Source organism: Hydra viridissima, unplaced genomic scaffold (genome assembly GCF_058129835.1).
Source record: "Hydra viridissima isolate aposymbiotic clone 2 unplaced genomic scaffold, HvirCarnegie_v1 scaffold_14, whole genome shotgun sequence".
In the NCBI taxonomy this organism is placed as follows: domain Eukaryota; kingdom Metazoa; phylum Cnidaria; class Hydrozoa; order Anthoathecata; family Hydridae; genus Hydra; species Hydra viridissima.
Genome location: NW_028324313.1, coordinates 4918912 through 4939704, shown reverse-complemented (window position 1 = coordinate 4939704; position 20793 = coordinate 4918912). Strand labels below are relative to the sequence as shown.

At 32.2% G+C, this 20793-nt stretch overlaps 2 protein-coding genes and 3 pseudogenes across 3 annotated transcripts; 2 read left to right on the top strand and 3 right to left on the bottom strand.

Moving 5' to 3' along the window:
• Positions 1 to 2705: 2705 nt before the first annotated feature.
• LOC149878973 (uncharacterized) lies at positions 2706 to 3940 on the bottom strand (annotated as a pseudogene).
• A 1250-nt stretch (positions 3941 to 5190) lies between these two features.
• LOC149878972 (zinc finger MYM-type protein 1-like) lies at positions 5191 to 8752 on the top strand (annotated as a pseudogene). Its single transcript, XR_016447098.1, has 4 exons — positions 5191 to 5793; positions 5901 to 6011; positions 6101 to 6656; positions 6767 to 8752. The product of XR_016447098.1 is annotated as a zinc finger MYM-type protein 1-like (transcript).
• A 512-nt stretch (positions 8753 to 9264) lies between these two features.
• On the bottom strand, positions 9265 to 13099 carry LOC149878971 (uncharacterized). Its single transcript, XM_090072340.1, has 2 exons — positions 11712 to 13099; positions 9265 to 11595 (listed from the first exon to the last, which is right to left on the bottom strand). Exon 2 carries the CDS (start codon positions 11454 to 11456, stop codon positions 10986 to 10988), a length of 471 nt encoding a protein of 156 aa, XP_089928466.1. The 5' UTR covers positions 11457 to 11595; positions 11712 to 13099; the 3' UTR covers positions 9265 to 10985.
• Positions 13100 to 14078: 979 nt separating this feature from the next.
• On the top strand, positions 14079 to 17472 carry LOC149878970 (uncharacterized; annotated as a pseudogene).
• Positions 17473 to 19164: 1692 nt separating this feature from the next.
• On the bottom strand, positions 19165 to 20193 carry LOC149878969 (uncharacterized). Its single transcript, XM_090071249.1, has one exon. It carries the CDS (start codon positions 20158 to 20160, stop codon positions 19165 to 19167), a length of 996 nt encoding a protein of 331 aa, XP_089927375.1. The 5' UTR covers positions 20161 to 20193.
• Positions 20194 to 20793: the final 600 nt, after the last annotated feature.

Genomic DNA, 20793 nt, shown 5'->3' with positions numbered 1-20793 from the left:
TCTTTAAATTCCTTATCAAACTTGTCATACGATGCTGGAAGTTTTTGAACTTCGTTCATAAAATCTGCCTTAGAGATTTTTTCTAACACACAAGATGGAGCCGTCGCCATGCTTTGTAAATTATGGTGTTGTGAATAACGTCTTCAAGATGCAATTAGCGTGTGTGTAGGTGTTAATGTATGTAGGTGCTAATGTGTGTAGGTATTAATGTATGTAGTTATTAATGCATGTATGGTCTTAATGTATTCAATGTGTAAAATAAGGCGGTTGTACTACTGTGTAAAAGGGGAGCGGAGTTTGTAAATTGTATGATTTGAAGCCAGATGGAAGAAATATTGTCAAGTTCATAAAGAAAGTAATGACTCATTAGTGTCTCAGGGGAGGTTAAAATAATTCCTCACAATGGCGATATTTTGTAAACTTTATTGTTGTACGACAGTTATTGTGTGGTTTCTATTAAAAAAATAAGCTGCGCGTTTTGCACAAAAAACAAAATACCGTTGCAGAAATAGATTTTTTTCAAAACTCACAACCGCAGTTGTAAAGCATAAAATTAGTTGTACAACCGACGTTAAGTTGTGCAAATTACACTAGAAAATGTTTCCATTATAAAACAAAGTTGTTGTACGACATTCCTACAACTATTGGAAACCAAGCTTAAGCGTCCTAAGTGCCGAAAATTGATTGCGTTTTTTCGGAAAAAATTGTAATTATTGACGACAAGTCATATTTTCTTTTAAGCAACACCGATCTTGCAACGCAGATATTATACTTCTGTGACCAAAGCAATGCCTAATGAAGTCAAGCTAAGAAGAAAAAGCAAATATTAGCCAAAGTTATTAGTTCGGATAGCCATTTCTGAGAAGGAAGTCTCAAAGCATCACATTGCTCCATCGGACCAAGCAGTCAACAAAGATGTGTACTTTTCTAAATGTCTGGTTTAGTTAAAGAAGTTCATCAACGTGGTTCACAAAAATACAAAATTGTGTCGTGGCCTGATCTAACCTCTGCACACTATTTAAACAAAGTGCAAGATTACCTAAAAGGCGAAATTATCGAATATATGCCAAAAGAAAAAACCCTGCTAATGTGTCCGAAAATCGTCCGATCGAGGATAAGTTAAACTGGAGAATGCAGATAATTGGCAAACTGAAAATTTCTGCCAGCTATGAAAAAAATCGACCTAGATCGCGAACATTGGCTTAAAGCGAGTACATTCATTAGAGTTGACCGTTTTCGCCAAAATGTGTATCCTCTGTATGCACATTATGTATTTATTATTGAATAATTATTTTCAAGGAATAGAAAAACAATCTTAAATCTTAGCAGAACTGTGTAGCGTTTCATTTTTGTCTCCCAAACTTAATCTATGAAACGGAAAAAGATAAATATCTGCTAACAAACAACTTAAGTTTTTTTTTGCACCAATAGTTACTTTTGCCAAATCAGAAGATCACAGAATATTAGTGATCCTCAAATTCCCGGGAATGTCAATTTCGGGAATATCGGGAATGAAAAAGCTCATTCCCGGGAATTACCGTTACCGGGAATGAGCTTTAAAATATTTTTTTTCTTTCTAAAACCTGAAAATTTTTAATCAAAAAATACAAAAAACAATTCGAAGAACTCAAAATTTATGTTTAAATCTACTTTATAAATTTATTTCGGAAATAACATTTAAGAAAAGAAATAGCATCGATGTTCTCACTACAAAGACGGTTGCGAACTTTGCTCACAAGAATATTTGCTTCCGAAAAAGACATTCTGCAGCTACTGATGTTGCTTGTATTGTCTTCAGTCCCTCGAAAAGTCTATCCAGAGTTGGTGAGCGTACTTTTGTCTTCGCATACATCTGCATCTCCTTTTTGTAGTCAATAACTTTGCCCGCCTGCTCGTTGGTGACCTCTCTTGAAGCTTTCAAGGCAAGTGTCAGTTGCTCAGCTAAACTTCTTTAAAACCGCTGTGATGTTGATGCTGATGGTTCTTCTTACTGTTCACGTTGTTTCACACAATCATCATTTTCAGTACTGAAGAGTCTTTCCATCAGTTTCACTGCAAGTTTGCTCATAGCTGCAACAGTCGATGTAGCAAAGTGATTCGGCACATTGATGCTGTTGATGTCGTGCAAGTAAAGGATGAGTGATTGAAGAACGTCATGTCTGCGTTTGTTGATTTTCTCTTTAATAGCCAAGAAGATGTCCTGCGAGAGCTGATGATCTTGCATTTCTAAATTGTCCAAGAAAGACTTGATAGTTGTGTTGCAATCGATGAGATTTTCTGATTTCTTTGACAAGAATTGAATTGCCAACTTCGCTGGACTTAGAACTTCTACCAGCTCCTCCAATCTTTTTGAGTCGATATCTTCCCATAAGTAGGTTTTGTCAATCTCCCTGTGGTTCAGAGCTTCCTTCACAGGTCCAAGTAACTTCAAGAACCTTTCGCAAGCATCATGAAGGCTGCCCCAACGAGTCTTAACGAATTTTTGAAGAATTTCATTTTTGACCGATGATCGATGGATGAGGCTCACGATTTTTCTCAATTTGGTGATCGTTGATTGATAAGCGAAAACCATTTGAAGTGAATTGGCCTCCTCTTCATCGTCTTATTCTGTGTCCTCGCCGGCATCAGGTACATCTTCATTTCCACACTCAACGAATAACACGTCATCGTCGTCGTCATCCACTGGAGCATCTGCTGACTGTTTCTTTAGATAAAGAACTTTAGTAATACCCAGATGAATTCCATGATCGCTGCACTGGACGTATTCTGATGCGATCATAGAACCAAATGATACCATAGCGCTCGCACCATCACCAGAAGTGCCAACAATGTGTTTCTCTGGATCCAAGCCAAATTCCATCAATCTTGCTTCGAACTGTTAATAAAAAAAATAAAAAATAAAACGATTAGAAACCTAAAAAAAGAAAAAGATTATTATATCAACTTACTAGTTTTTTGATGTTAAGAGCAGTTGCACTTTCATAAATTGGAACCATACCCAAATTGATTTCTTTATCAACACCATCGCCCTACAGTAGAAGTCCATTCATCAAGGGTTGTTGAAAAGAAATGTCCTTCAGTTAGATGAGTTTGAATCCACGATTCTATTTTAGCCTTGATGTCTTCATGAAAACCTAGAACAATCTTTGCAACACCAGATCTATTCTTTGGGAAGTTTTTCGTTGGAAACTTCTCTTTTACATGCTCTGCTATTATATCTGAGTTGACAATCTGTTCGAAGTTCAATCCATTTAAAGCAACTTCTTTAGAAATGGTTTCCTCAAACGATGCTCTAGTAAAATCTGTCATCAGCTTTTGCCTCTTTACTGGAGGATTGTCAGTGCTGCTTGTGCTTGGTTGAGCTTGGTTGCTAGTTGTCGGTCCAGATTTCAATGGATCAAGTATCTGATGAACACGCTTTAGATGTTCTATCAAACCCTTCGTTGAACCTCCAACACAATTGAGAACAGCACTACACTTTTGATTGCCCAAGTCTACGTCACAGCGTGCTTTATCTTTGTTGCCCGTTTCCCTTTTGAAGTGCTTCCACACAAAAGACATGCTATTTAAAACTAAAAGATAAGATATGAAGAAAAAAGAAATGAAGAAAAAAGAAAAGAAATAAAAAAAAAGAAAAAGATTTAGAAAAAGAAATAACATAATATGTACTATATTTACCTTTGATAATTTGTCGAAAATAACTTTTTCACTTTCTTTTAAAAAAACTTGCACAATGCACTTTACACTTTAAAAAATATTGAATAACTAATTACTAATTAATTTTACGCGTTTTTATATTGCAATAATTGCACCACCAACTACAGGTAGACTTTAGAGTAAAATTTATGAAGATTCATTTTGATACATAGAATTGCAGGTATATTTAAAGATTAAAACTTTTTTAACACCCGTAAAGTGTATTTCCAGGTATAAAAAAAGTTATAAACTTTAATTATACCTGCAATTACAACTATAAACTTTAAATATACCTTTAAAAAATGATAATCTACATATTGGTATTTAAAAAAAATTCCTGGAAATTTCTCGAAAAAAAAAACGGGAACGGGAACGGGAATTGACCAACGAAAATCCCGGGAATTACCGTTCCCGGAATTCTCTTGACGATCACTACAGAATATTATTACTTGTCAAAAGATTTCATGAAATTTCTAAACCGTCTACTTTTATCGGGAATATGTTCTTAACCCGACACCGCATATTGTATATTTAAATAAACAAACAGAATTTGACTTAATTTCATAGTGTTTATTTAAATTAATATGCATATGTTTAGTTATACCGTAAAATATACTAATAAACCCGCGGTTAAAAACACATCAATTGTTTTTTTGTTCCTAAGAAATGTCTTTATTATCAATTTCAATTTTTTTTTTAAACCATTAAGAAAAAAATGTATGCGGTGTCGGGTTAAATTATAGTAAGAAAATATCTGAAACTATTTTTAAAAGATTTATCATACATTTAAAGAAGTAAACTGTTTAAGCATGATCTTTGATGGACATGTGCTACAAACCGGCGATATTTAAATGTGAGAAATATTGTGACAAAACTGCAGCAATTCCTTCAGAGTTTTACATCTCGCTCCAAGGCCATAAGGATTTTAAATCTCATAAACGTTACAGGTCTTTTATAGACCTTTTTTAAGTAAACATTTTTCCATTGTAATAAAATTGTACCCGTTATTCAATATTGGCGCAACAACATTAAACATCAAATTTGGATTTAAAATTTACTCTGCGTGTTTTTTTTCAAGCTATACAATTCTTTTGAATAAATTACAAATTATTACAAATTAACTCGGATCATGACATGTATAGATATTATATAAGCCTATTAAGATTAAACAGCTCCAAATACCAACACATGCGTTTCAGCCTTGCAACCTTGGTACGACAAAGCGATTGCTATACTATTCAGATTTCAATCTTTACACAAAAATTTTGGTTTGCCTTAGTAGGCAATTCCTAGTTAAGCAATCATGAATCAAATAAGGCTATCAAAGTAAGACTAATCAAAGAAAGACTCGGATTCGGTAGTTTGTTTTTTTTTTCGTCTGACCTTTTGAATTATGGATGACGTTAAATTTTTCTGTCGTTTTAAATGTTTACAGAGTATTCAGGGCCGCCGCGTGGGAGGGGTTACTGGGTACTTTTTACCCGGGCGCAAGATCAGAAGGGGCGCACACATGACAATAATTTTTTTTACTTTAATAAAAAAGATACACAGGGCTTCAAAGAAAAACTCCTAATTTTATAATATAAGTTTATTGTAACAATACACTTGACACATATTTTAAAATTAGGAGTTTAAGAATTGTTGCCTCAGCAATACAGCATTATCCGAATTCATATGCGGAAGTCTGAGACTACTTAAAACATTTGCGGGAAAATACTCATAATGGCTGCTTTGTTTATAAAAAACACATGTATATTTATTATATACATACATACATATATATATCAACAAAAGTTAAAGTACATTGCATAACTGAGATTCCAAGACTTCATTTAGATTCGCTTAGTAACATAAAAATACCTTTAATACTTGAATTATTCTGTTTTGTAAAAACAAAACATGTTCAGTTTCAAGAAAAAAGATTCTGGCTGTCAAAACAGAAAAAATGCGGCAAATAGGACAGCAAATGAGCAAAAAAATAAACGTACACTCGAAGATTGTGGTATACGAGCTACAAAAAAAGGAGATGGGGATAGGCCTGCTGTTTCCACATTGATTATTACAAATTCCTCCCAGACACGTCAAGCTTTTGAAATAGTAAGTTCATTAATTTAAACATAACCTTCTTTTTCATATACCTCTCCCATTATACTATTGGTATATAAATCAAGATATTTTTAAATCTTTTACTTCATTTTCTATAGGATGGCTTTGGAAATGAGTCTTTTGAAAATTATTTGAGCTCAGAAGAAGCACTGCCTCCTTCAAGTAGCACAATATCGGCTACAAGAGTTGAAAATGGAAACAATTTATTGGTAAATTTTGCTTTGCAAAGATTCTTTTAATAATCATTTTGAGCTTGTGTAAGTAATATACTTATTTAAATATTTATTTGAAATAATAGTATAAAGATACGATGGTTGAGGCAATTAGTACAAACGATCCTGCTTTGTGGGGTGAAAATATGTCTAAAGTAGAACATGATGCAGTTGTTCTTCAGGGGCCTCCTAAAAATCCTTCATCTTTTCCGAGAGACTCGAACAAGATTAAGGTTCCTGAATCAGTTTTCCACGAAATAACTCGCAATCGGGAAAAAATAAACAGAGATTGGCTTGTTTGGAGTGCAACTTCTAAAATATTTCTTTGCTTTCCGTGCTCACTTTTCGGAAGCAAGCAAGCTTGCGGGGCTGGTAATCAATCGCATCTTCTACGTTGGAATGGTGGCATCAATGGAAACTGGAGAAAGCTAGCTGACAAAGTAAAAAGCCACCAAAACAATCCTCACCATCGAGACTATTACATTAAGTGGAAAACAGGGCTGGAAAGCATGGAAAATCAGTGTAGGGTTGATTCAAGTCTAGAAAAATTGGTAAGAAATGAGGCAGCTAGGTGGCGTGAAATTCTGCGGTGCATCATAGATGTAATTCTCTTCTTAGCATCACGCAACCTTAGCTTTAGAGGTATATTTATGAACGTTAATTGTTATATTTATATTTACATTTTAATTTATCTGCACTCTAATTAAACAGAAAGTCGTGATTTATATGTGTAATTACAATTCTTGTTTTAGGCTCATCAAAAATGATTGGTGATGACGATAGCGGCAACTTTCTTGCAACTCTAAAGATACTCGCAAAGCACAACAAGACTCTTCAGTTACACCTAGAAGAAGTTTCTCGCAGCCAACAAGAATCTAAACAAATTGTTGCTCATTATTTGGGTTGAAGATCTCAAAATGAATTTATTAAAGAGTGTGGAAGAATTGTCCGCGGTGCCATTATTAAAGAGGCTCATATGGCAATTTACTATTCCATTCTTGTCGATGGAACGCCTGACGTCTCTCATACTGAGCAAATTGCCTTTGTTCTCCGCTTTGTCTACTATGGTATTGATAAAAGATGGGTAGTTAAGGAGCGTTTTCTTAGGGTCGAAAATCTCGAAAAAAAAAAAAAGGTGTAGATATTGCCAAGCTAATTATGGACGTCTTGGAGCAAAACAACATTGATCTGAAGAACTGCCGAGGTCAAGGATACGACAATGGTGCCAACATGTCTGGTGTGTACAAAGGAGTACAAGTGATCATTCTTCAAAAAAATTCTCAAGCTTTCTACATGCCATGCAGCGCTTATAACCTTAACCTAGCTGGTGTTCACTCCCTTGAATCTTCTGTAGAAATGAAGAACTATTTTGGCCAGATTCAGTTACTCTACAATCTTTTTAGTGGAAGCCCTATACGATGGAAAATCTTGACCGAGACGACTGGTTTGTCTCTTCATCAAACCTCGCAAACCCGATAGAGTGCACGCATTGAGGCTGTAAAGCCGTTGGTTAAGCGACCCAGAGAAATTCTTCTTTCTTTGCAGAATCTTCGGGATCTTGATTTAACTGGAGATATTTTAAATGACGTAAAATCTTTGGAGAAATGGATTCAGTCGTTTGAGTTTATTATCATGACAACCTTCTGGTTCAAAGCACTTCAAGCAATAAACTATGTCAGCGTGTCATTTCAATCAGAACATATTACTCTAGATGATGAGATGAAAATTATAAGGACTCTAATCGAGGATCTTACTAGATTAAGATCTTCTTGGCCCGAATTAGTTAATGAAGCACATTTGGTTGCCTCCGGTCTAGCAAGCTATGGATTTCAGTCAAAATTAGTTCCAAAAAGGACAAGTAATAGGAAATCGTTTTACGAAGAAGCAAGGAACGAAGTTCATTTCTACAAAAACGATGAAAAGCAGTTTGAGGTGAACGTGTTCAACACCGCTCTCGATACTTTAATTCAACAAAAGAGAGACAGGTTTCAAGCTGCAGAAAAGACAACGAACATTTTCTCTTTCCTATGGCTCTCAGAATCAAATAGTAGGTCGAGTGAAGAAAAAGAATTTGAGCCACCTAACGTGGAGGAGAAATGTAAACCTTTAGCGCAAATCTATGTAAGCGATGTAGATGAAGATAAACTTTATTTAGAGGTCCGTCATCTGGATACTCTGAAGCGCGCCAATCTTTTCGATCCAAAAGAAAATCTTACTTCAATGAAGCTATTAAATGGAATCTATCAGAAAAGTCTAGAGTCTCTCTTCGAATCAATATGCATTTTGTTACGTATTTTTAACACGATTCCTGTTTCCATCACCGAAGGAGAGCGGTCTTTCAGTAAGCTTGGTCTAGTAAAAACAACATTAAGATCTACAACTAGTCAAGACCGGCTAACTAATCTCCTAGTTATATCTATTGAACACGATCTTGCAAAAAGTCTGTGCTACGACGAGGTCATTACGAATTTTGCTATGAATAAAGTCCGGAGAGTAAACTTCTCTTGAAGCATTAAATATCTATTATATTTAAAACTTACAGTTACTTGCAATAGGGTCATGGCACCCCCTACGGCGACTTTAAGAAAACTTTTAACTTCAAAACTTCTTAACTCCTAAACCATAACAGATTTTTATTTAGGGTATTCGAATTAATATTTTATACTCAATTTTTAACTAAATTATATAATTCGAATTGGAGTAAAGTTATTTTTTTTAATGTTATTTTTAATTTTTTGTAAGAGCTAGTACGTTTCTTCACCTACCGTGATAAAGCACCACCAACCGTAATCGATTCTCCCCCTACCGTGTATGAAAAAAATCGTATATTTTAATTTTAGTTTTATATATTTAAATCGAGAAACAAATACATAAATTTAATATGATTACAAAACAAAGAAGACATTGGTTATAAAATTATCCACCAAAGCTTTTTTCTGAATTTAAACTTTTTTTCTTTTTAATAGGCACTTCAGTCACGTGACAAATTCCTTAGACAAAATTTGCGAAGTTTTTTATATATAAAGAAGACTTTTTCAGATTAAATTTAGACCGATTTTTTAAATCTATTATGCCATAGTAAAACGTTTTACGAAAAGTAAAATGATTAATCTTTCATAAAATATCTGCTAGAATTTTCAATATCAGTTTATCTGGCTGTAGGAGCGGTTTCAATTAAGTATTTGTAATTATTTTAGCTTAAAGTTATTTTATTTGCATTCTAGCATCCTTTAAAATAATATATAACTATTTTTCTTTGTTTTTTTTTTTTGTTTTTTTGGTTTTGTGAAGAATAAGTTAGTCTAAAATAACTTTAAAAAAACTAAGTTTTTGCTAACATTCGGGTATCACTGTTATCATGAAATCCAATATTGCCAACCTAGCTGACCCAAGAATGCCACTTATATGGGGTGATAGTGTACACATCCCAGGGTCACCTGGTGCAAATTTTAAAATCTTTTAGGTACGTCTGCGGGAAAAAAGTGACTTTGAAGTTCCAAAAATGGAAAAAATTTACCTTCTTTTTTAACATAGCAAAACCGCTATGAAATCCATACTATTAATCATAGACCAATAAAATTTGGTGGCAATGTACCATATGCCAATACCAAAATTTGGGTGAAATTTTATCCCAATTCCTGCAGTATAACAGAAGTTATGGTAGTTTTAGTGTTGATTTTTTGTTGATTTTTTCACTTCCAGTGCTAAACTTTACTAATTACTGCCTATTACAAGCCCCCAGGCCATAATGTGGGTAACACATGTGCTCTAGTTGAATATACCAACAACATTGTAAAGTAAGGATTATGATGTTCTTACCAAAATTTTTGGTTTTGTGTGTTGAAAAACCCATTTCATACATAAAATCAGCTAAAAATGCCTAGAATTTCCTTTGTGTTTTGTTTTCAAAATCATTATCAAATGTACAAATTGTAAAGTTCAATAAATTTACACTAACAGTGAATTAATTTCTAAAATTTATTCAACTCTATTCTTTTCTTGTGATATCTTCACACTCTTTAACTTATTTGACATGACATTTAAAGCACTGGTCAGCTTACTATTCTCAAACGGCACTAAACTTTGACATAAGATTAGCATAAGTTTTAAATATTTTATTTAAAATTGACCATAATTCATTACAATAGGTTACTTATGAGCTAAATTCTCTTCTAACAAGGAAAATTAATCCATTAAATTGAAGCTGAACGGATGAAAACTTTTCGTTATTTTCTAAAGGTGTTTACTATTCAAATCCACAAGACAACTGAACAGCCTTTCTTTGTATTCAGGGTGGGTTTTGTCTCTTTTGTATCTCGACCAGTGCTGGTGAAAATCTTGATGTGCAGTCTCAACAGCCTGTTCACTGAGTTGTCCTAAGGGCAATTGTTTTATGTTTACAAAGTCCTTGATGTGATGGAATACTGTGTGGATTTTGGGCGTGATGCTTCCAAGTTTGATTGCCAAATATGTAGCTTTAAATTGATCAATCTTAACCGAAAAATCCTTTTCTAGTACATTTCCAAAGCATGAATTCACAACCAAATTAAACTTTTTGAAAGCTTCAAGGACAGCAAGAACTTGGGTGTTGGAAGTATCTTCAGCAAGACATTGTAAAACATCAACATTTTTCAACAATTTCCTGCATTTATTGCCTTCAAAGTGTCCGCTATGATACGGGCTTTGGTGAATGTGAAGCATGGCTGGCCACTTTTCAGCATCAGACCACACAGTTTTGAGAATTTTGAAGAGCTAATTGATTGTGCCCAAAAGAAGGTGTAACTCCATTGGTGGAATGATGTCTAGAATCAGTATATCCTTAGGTCCATTGATAATTGATTGTGAACAACATCGCCAAATATTTTGGCCTCGGCCAACACTCCACCCAATTTTTCAAAATACTTGAGATTTCTTTTGACTGAGCCAAGTGTTCTTAAACTGCCTCTGCAAGCAAGGTTCTTTGAGTCAATATCACACCAACAACAAGGGTACATGCTTGAATGCAATAATCAATATCAGAGCATCCGCGTTGATGAGTGACCAGACCTTTCGAATATCAGAATGAGGTTCTGGGAAATCTTTGGAGACTGCTACAAGAATTTGTTTTTTCACACTTGTTTCTTTTGCCGCTCTGGAACTCAAAAGTCGTTTTCGAAGTGGTGTGTTTGATTTATCTTGTTCTGTGGAACTCTCAATAACACTGACACAAAACTTGAGGAAATCTTTGCCTCCATCAATGTCTAATTTCACAAAGTAGCCACCTGAGGTTTTTCTAGATTGAATGACTTGACTAACCAGAACAGACAAATCTTTGCAATGAACAACAACATGGGTTATGTCACAACCTTTGGAATCTGTGGTTTTTAAATCTGTAAAAGTAAAAAACTCCTTCAGTTGTTGACCAGCCATTTGAAAATTGGTATAGAAGTTGGGCTCAACCATCTTCTTGACTGATGACTGATGAACAGTTTTCACTAATTTTTTGATCCCATTGTTGGAGAGGCCAGTGTTAATTTGTACATCGTTGAGGTCTTGGGTTGTCAATGTTGATGTGGCAGAATGTGATCTTGCTGCACTTGACCTAATAGAAAGTTTGCATTTATTACCTCCAGCAAACAAAAATTACAAAAACAATCATTTTATAATTAATCTTTTACAAAGTTATAATATTATAATTAATTTTTGCTGACATTGTACCTGGAGTAGCAGGGAGTGGATGACCTCCAGATGCTTTTGCTAAACAAATTGTGGCTTTTGGAGATGCACCTTATTTTCAATCACATTGGATGCTATCTGTTCTGCAGCTTTGGAATCTAATGAAGCCAATTTTTGTATATTTTCCCTGAACTTTAACTGAGAACAATGATGTGGTAATCCTTTACCTAATGGGCTGAGACAGGTACTGCACCTCACAGCTGGTATTTGATTCACTTTCATTTTTTCATTAGGTTCAGCTTTTTTGGAAACCTAGACTGTCCAATTTTGCAAATCAAGCAGTCACACACATGACTACGTGTTTTAGCTCTGACTCGGATAGTTTTGAAATCAAACAACTTTGGCAAAGCAACATCCTTTCCTTCCTCTTTTCGTCTTATGGCAATTCTGCATGATTCACAAAGACCTTCAGGCACACAAGAGTCACACCCATCAAGATTTGTCTGGTAAATACGACAATTTCGTTCAGCCTGAAAAACAGTCATCTGTCGGTCACATTTTTGAAGGCAGAGCATGCAGACACACTTTCTGTTCTCTTCATGGTTTCTTGGCTGATTTGGCATCTTAAGGAGTCAGTGGATTGTAGCTATGTACCTAAACAAATTGAGCTATAATATGAAATTGAAGAATATGATAGACAAACATTAAGACTTATGGCAACGTTATTTCATTATTAGCATTACTAGAGGATTCTCTGTAATGTCATCATAAGAGATGCCTAGATTTATTTTGATTGGAGTTCAAGATAATGATAATCTTTAGAATCCTGCCGTCTTTGATAATGTGAATTTAATACAATAACATATACGTCACATTGAGGTAGGTGTATTTCAAATAAATAACATATTGCTATATGTAGAGCTACATATTTACCTAAATCAATCCAATTACTTCAGCCTAACAATTTCTATATAATAAAAAATGAAAAAAAAATTTTTTTACCACAAACAACGATTTTCAAGTGAAAGGTTTAACAATTTTGGATATTTCTGCAAACGTTTCAGTTCAGTGTCACAAAAACAAAGTCTTGTTATGATTTTAACTTTATAACGATATGAACGTCACAGCGTACAAATTCAAAGCAAAAATCAAATTAATCATGTACGCTCTTATTCAAGTGATGATGAGTTGATATTGTTAATTCTTCTTATGAAAAACCCTTTTATTTTTCTAATCATTGTAAAAACAAAAATGGAGCAAGACTAAAATTTAAACACTTAAAACTTTGAAAATGAATTTAAGCATATCTTATGATAGAGTAGTAAAAATGTTCATTTTGAGAATAGTAAGCTGACCAGTGCTTTAAATGTCATGTCAAATAAGTTAAAGAGTGTGAAGATATCACAAGAAAAGAATAGAGTTGAATAAATTTTAGAAATTAATTCACTGTTAGTGTAAATTTATTGAACTTTACAATTTGTACATTTGATAATGATTTTGAAAACAAAACACAAAGGAAATTCTAGGCATTTTTAGCTGATTTTATGTATGAAATGGGTTTTTCAACACACAATACATGTTGACCAGTTAAAAATCACATGCAAAAGGTTTTCAACACATTTCTTTGCTTAGCTTACAAATCCTCAGGGCTAAATCCATGTGTAGAATAAGCGGAATTTTACTAGGGTAGAAAGTGTCAAGATTTTTTATAATTTTCATCAAAAAATCTGTTTAAATGTCTGAACTAACTTCTAAGGTAGTAGTTTAGTTAAAAGAAAGCTTATGGGGCACTAATAGTACTGTCATATAAGGTTTTATATAGAAAAAGGTCCATATGGTGTAAATAGGGCTCATTCAAGAACAACAGTTTTGACCCCCGAAACCAAAAATTTTGGTAAGAACATCATAATCCTTACTTTACAATGTTGTTGGTATATTCAACTAGAGCACATGTGTTACCCACATTATGGCCTGGGGGCTTGTAATAGGCAGTAATTAGTAAAGTTTAGCACTGGAAGTGAAAAAATCAACAAAAAATCAACACTAAAACTACCATAACTTCTGTTATACTGCAGGAATTGGGATAAAATTTCACCCAAATTTTGGTATTGGCATATGGTACATTGCCACCAAATTTTATTGGTCTATGATTAATAGTATGGATTTCATAGCGGTTTTGCTATGTTAAAAAAGAAGGTAAATTTTTTCCATTTTTGGAACTTCAAAGTCACTTTTTTCCCGCAGACGTACCTAAAAGATTTTAAAATTTGCACCAGGTGACCCTGGGATGTGTACACTATCACCCCATATAAGTGGCATTCTTGGGTCAGCTAGGTTGGCAATATTGGATTTCATGATAACAGTGGGTATTCAGATTAATTTTTAAATCTAAGTTAAAACCTGCTAAATCCCTTCCTTTCAGTCCGTCTTAATATTGTTTCAAAAATTATTACGGTAACTAATTTGCAAAAACAATTTAACAATTTAATTGTATAATACAGTATTTGTATAAAATTAGCCTTATCATAATGAATAATAAAGAATTATATGATTGGTATCAATGCTTGAGTGATAAATCTTTGAAAATGGTGTGCTCGAATTTCAGAAGCCGATTCTCCAATTTGTTTTCAGTAACTGAAAATAATTTGAGCTTGTACAACAAAATTAAAATTGTTGTAGATAAATTTAAATCGTTAAAAAAAAAGAATAAAAGAAGAGATACATATAAGCTGATGCTCTTTAAACCGCCTATTTCGGAAACTAGTTGTGAATTATGCATATCAAGTGAAAAAAATAAAACGAAGGGTAAAAAAAGAAAGTTGAACCAACAAACCTCGAAAAACTGTTTTAAAAAATTGAAACTTGCTTCATCTGGTTTTATAAATAAGTTCAAATCTGCTAATGTTCGTATTAGTAATATGAAAAAAAAATTTACATCTAACGACCCTAGAAGGACATATAAACTATTACACGCAAGTAATAAAGCAAAGATTCATCATCAATTAAAAAAGAAACAAAAAAAGGAAATAAAAGAATTAAAAGATTTTTATAATAAATTCATTAAAAATCTTAATAAAAGAGTTAAATTTTCGTTAGTTATGCTTGAAAAAAGTGACAATAAAGTTGCACTCCTTCATGAGAAAAAAAGAATTACATGCAAAAAATTGTATTATGTAAACAAGAAGTTTAGCATGGAAGTAAATAAACATGAAAATTTGTCTTCTAACAGTTTAAATAATCCTGAAAAGGATACAGACTTTCCTGACACTAGAGTATTAAGCAAAGAAAATAAAGATTTTAATTTAAGTTCTCTTCTCCATGATCGCAGAATAATAACATTTCAAAATGGAAGGTATTCTAATGATATAAGAGAAGTTATTATGGAGTTAGTTTCTTTGAATGTCAGCATGAACAAAGTTAATGAAGTTATCACAATTGTTTTAAAAAAACTAGCAAAGATAGATATAGAGAAGCTTCCCTCAATTGGTACAAAATCTCGATTTATGACTGAGGCTTTAGCACTTGCTCAACTTCAAGTTGCAGAAGAATTGATAAACACTGTAGAAATTAATTCAGGCAATTGTCTTCACAGTGACGGTACCACTGAACATCATAGACATTTTCAAAATTTCCAAGTTACTACCACAAATGGAAGTACTTTATCTTTTGGATTATGTGAAATGGCTGGCAGTGATGCAGATTGTACTATTAATGCGTTAACCAAAACATTAGATGATATATGTGACATTTTAGAAAGTAGCAGCAAGGAAAACGATTTTTCTAACCTTGTATGTTCTTTTAAAACTACCATGTCTGATCTTGGGCCAGTTAATCCACTGTTTAATTTAAAGCTTAAAGATATGAGGAAAAAGTTACTGCCTAAAGTTATAAAGAACTGGGAAGGTTTAAAAAAAGGCGAGCAAGCAGATTTCATTGAAATGTCTAATTTTTTTTGTAAATTGCATTTATTATCTAACTTTGCAACAGAAACTGATAAAACAATTAACTCATTCGAAATGTTAGTTTTAAGTACTAGTTATGAAAATATTTTTGCATTCAATACTGCTGAATCAGGTGCCACTAGATTAATAAGAACTGCATGTAAAGCTTTTCATGTAAGGGGAAGTGATGAAGCTGGAGTTGCTGGGTATTTTAATGCATTTCTTGCTGGTAAAGGACAAAGTAAGTGTATGCTTGCACCCTTTGTTGGTAACAGATTTAATATATTATATTATAATGCTGCAGCTTTGTATTTTCATTCAAAAGATATTTTAGAGTTTCTTCAAAATTGGCCAAATCAAAATAATCTTTTACTTGCAGTTAAAGAAGATATTAGCAACAAATTATATTTAGCAGAAGTGCGGGCTCTTGGAATAATTGATAAAATAATTACAGGTCCACTTTGGCGGATAATTGAATCACAAAAGAGTATTCTTGATATGAATCCATTTTTGTTAACCCTAAAAATGAAACTTTCAGATTTGTGTAAAAATGCATCATCGATTATGATCTCGAAAACACCTATATTCAGTCCAAGTGATGTTAATATTCATAAAGATATTTTGTATGATAAATTATTTGAAGAGACTAATGACACTGATTTAAATATTTTAACACAGCAGACATTAGAAGTAATTTGTCATTCTTTGTTAGTTGTTCTGGAAAGACAATCTGCTGATCAACTTCCTGGAGGTAAATATTGGCATCCTTCTGATAATATAAGTAAGGCTGCAGAGAATGTTCCAACAACAAACAAAGCATCAGAAAGTGACTTTGCAGTATTGGATCTTTTAATTCGTACAAAGCCAAATGCCAAAATACAAACTATACAAGCTTATACTATGTGGTATAAAAACAAAACACTAGACTGGTTGGATAAAAAGACTTTAGATGAGCGTGACTCATTGCTAAAAATTAGAATTAAAGTTTGAAATGAGTGAAAGGTTGTCTGAAAAGCATAAAGCTAAAAAAAGAGCTGAAGACAAAGCCTTCTTAAAAAAAGCTAAATCGGTTAATGAGTTGTTAAAATTGAGGACGAAGGTGTGGTTGACCTCAAAAGAAGCAGATGATGAATATGTTTTGTTAGTTGACACATTTAAAAGCAAAAAAATATTAAGAGCACAGTTGGATTTTTATAGGTATGTTATGGAAGTTAAATGTGAACCTAAATATTTTTACAAAACTAAAATGCATGGTAGTAAGCGAATAAACTTAACAAACTATGAGTTGTTCAGTAATTTACAATCAGTTATTAGAACAAGGACTTTTCCAGAGCCCATTGAGAGAAGAGTTATTCTTATTGAAAGAAAAGAACGAGATATTTTGATTGCAAAAGAGAAAGAACAGTTAAGTGAAAAATTAAAGAATGCAAGACTGTCTCAATTAGCAAATCAACAAAAAACAAACATCTTGACTGTCATTCTAAATGATGTTAATTATCTTCTTGGGAAATTTATTCAACATAAAATAATGAAAATCGACACTAAAAAATACTTTTGGTGTACAGGTGAAGTTCTTCGAGTAAACAAGTCAACTCCTAACTTAAAAAAAACTTTGTTTGATGTGGTCTATGAGACTGAGGAAAATCAAGTATGGACTTTTCCATTGGTTGTTGACCTTGAAAAAGGAAAGGTTATACTTTTGTAAAAAGCCTATTTTACAATTTATTTGAAATAATTACTAGTTATATATATTATTAGTAATATTTTATTAGAAATATATTACATATATTATAAATTATATATTATTATTATAAATTAGTTGTATATATTAATCTATAATATTTATATCTATAACGTTTATAGTTGTTATAACTTATCGTATATAGTTATTATATATCATTAGTAATATTATATTATAAATATATTATAAATTATATAATATTATTATAAATTAGTCGTATATATTAATCTATATTATTTATAATATCGTATCTATAATATTTAAGAAAATTTAAAATTGGGCAACCTTGTGTTTTATTTTTTCACAATTTAATGTTGTAATAGAGATATGACTATATTAATGTGTAATGTTTCTATGACTATATTAATGAATATATATATTTTTCTGCTATATATATTTTTTCTGTATATATATTTTTTCTAAAGATTAGTTGTGAACTGAAAGTTGTTTTATTTGTATATTGTTTAATGATAACAGATAGATTATTGCCTAAAGTCGTTGCGTAAAATTTTTTACGCTAAAAAAAAATGTTAAAAAAAAACTAAAATAAAAAAACGCGTTTTTTTGTCTAAAAAAATGTCAAATTAGGTAGTATAAAAATGCAAATTTCTTGACAACCAGAAGTGCTACAAAGTTGGTTAAACCCATTTTAAAACAAGATTAATATTTTGAATGCAATAAAATTAAAATTAACATTTTAGCTTAATTATATTACGAGATCATAAAATGGACTGAAGTGCCTATTTTTAAATTCTTTTTTTAAATGTTTTTTTTTTGTCTTTTATTTTTATTTTCTTTTTTCACAGCTTGTTTTCTTTTAGATTTTCCTTGTTTTTCTTTTTCTTTCAATTCTTTTTTTTCAGCAGCTTTATTTTTACGTTCAATTTTTTTGATACCTTCTTCCTTTGCGTTTTCTTTAGCTATTTGAATCTCTAACCATTTTGATAAAGTTACAACGCTCGGTAATCGTTCAACTTGTTTAAGCCTTTTTTTCGTAATTGGTTTATTTGGCCATAAAAGAAAGTCGTGTAATGGATTTACATCTTTTACTATTTGTTTATTTGAATCTGTTGGATCTGTTGCTGATTTACTTTCACCGGATTCATCAATAATTACGCTTTTTCCGAATTCGCTAACATCACTAGATACGATTTCATTTTGGGTACTGCTAATATGTAAATACAATTCTTTATCAATTTCATTATTCGATACATTATTGCTGGCTTCTATTAAATTTATGGTTTGTTTGGAGCTATCGTTAAATTTAAGTTTTTTCCAAAAAATAAACAATTCTCTGAAGTCAGTTTTTCCTCCCCATTCTTTATTTCCAGTTTTTTCAAACTGGAGCAATACTTCAGGTGCAACGTTGTTTTCAAATATGTTTCCAACATTATTATGGCTTGAAAGATTCATTTCATTGCTATCAATTGTAGAATTCAATTTAACACGTTGAATTACTTTTTTATAATCAACATTGTTCGCATTAAATGGGAATATTCCTGTCGACCTAAATCCGTTAATAATATTTTTTTTCATATTTGGATCCATAACAAAATTATTCAACAACATTGGTACATTTTCTCTGCGAATTTCGTTAAAATCGTTATCCAATTTAAATTGCCGACAAATGTTCTGCCATTTTTTTTCATAGGTCCAAAAACTGACACATCTAAAGGTGAGTTTCCACTCATCCGTTTTAACTACGGGAAAGGGAAAGGGATAGGAAAATTAATCACGTGAGCCTGCCCAGTGATTAGTTTTCAAATTTAAATTACAAACTGCGCATGCTCACAAGTTGAGTGGAAACTCACCTTTATGGTTGTAAGATGTGTGTAGCATTAGGAAACAACGAAATCAAATGAATTCTTTCCGAAAAGCAATACATGCTAAGCTCTTTAGACAGATGCGAGCGATGTCCATCCATGAACATATATATTGGTAATTGTGTATTAATAGATTTCAGATATGGTACTAACACATTTGTGAAGTACTCATAAAACCATTCGGCAGTCATCCAGCCGCTGTCACTTTTACCGAGACCCCAACCTGGTGGTGCAGCAGCAGCAATATTTTTTGGCATTCGAGCATACTTGTACAATGTTAATGATGGTGCAAATTCACTATTTGCATTTACACAAAATAGAGTTGTAAGATTTTCCTTATTGCTGTTGTTGCATTCTTCATAAACATTTCTTTCTCTAATGCCAATTACTTTTCCAGTTTTTGGTGCTAACTCAAAACCAGTTCCGTCTAAGTTAAAAACACGAGATGGATCATTAAGGTATTGTGCATCATCACCTAATAATTCATGCACCTCATTAAACCATTTTCTTATCGATGCTTCAGTTATAAGACCTCTAGCTCTACTAATATGCTCTGCTCGTTTTTGCGATAACTCCTTATGACGGCGCATAAATTTGTAAAACCAGTTTTTACTTGGGATATCATCTTTAAATGGTGTTTTTATACCTCGCCCTTTAACTATTTTTTGTACTGCCTTAATTAATAACTTTTTTGTTATCGCAAATCCCATGTTAGCGCACTGCATTAACCAAGCAACCAATTCATTCTCTATTTCTTCTCCAAGATATGATTTAATGCCAGAGTTTTGCCGTTTGGGTTGGCTTTTACCAGATAATTTGTCGCGTAAGGTACTTTCAGGAACATTAAACTTTTTGCTGACACATAAAATTTTTTCACCTTTATTTAAAGCTCTAAGTGCTGCATGCAGTTGTTCTTCTGAATACAATAGCTTTTTTTGAATATTTTTATTCTTTTTTGAACCTTGCATCTTTCTAATCGAATTCATTTCACATAATAAATAAACAGTATAAAAAACATATCAAATAAATACTCCCCAGGGGTTAAATTCATTTCACATAATAAATAAACAGTATAAAAAACAGATCAAATAAATATTCCCTAGGGTTAAATTACCTTTAATTGGAAATTAAGTTTAACTTAAATGGTTTTTTTAGAGAGAAAACTTCACAAAATAAAACACGTCCGAAAAAATATTTTTATAAACGGTAAGTGCTAACTATTATAATTTTCGTAATCACCTACCGTGTAAATGATTAAACAATGTTATACAAAAAATACTAATATTTTTTGATAAGATTTAAAATATTCAATGTTTTTACAACTATTTTAAACTTTTATCGAAAAAATTATATTAATTTCAACCCATAAAAAAAACTAGACAAACTTTTTTTTACTGTTAAAGATTTTCTTAAGAAAGCGATAAAAAATCATTTGCGGGTAAAAAAACATCTCAAATTTTTAAAAATATATCATTTTAAAAATATATTATAAGTGAAATTAGTTAGTTTTGTATAAAACAATACTAAAAAAAATAAATTAAAAAAAAAAACATAAAAAATTTACTCATTTTTTCAAAAACCACGGTAGGTGCTTCTTCACGGTAGGGGGTGCCATGACC

Coding starts and splice junctions, on each gene's coding strand:
- LOC149878969 (XM_090071249.1), bottom strand. CDS start 20,160: ATGAATTCGATTAGAAAGATGCAAGGTTCAAAAAAGAATAAAAATATT.
- LOC149878971 (XM_090072340.1), bottom strand. CDS start 11,456: ATGGTTGAGCCCAACTTCTATACCAATTTTCAAATGGCTGGTCAACAA.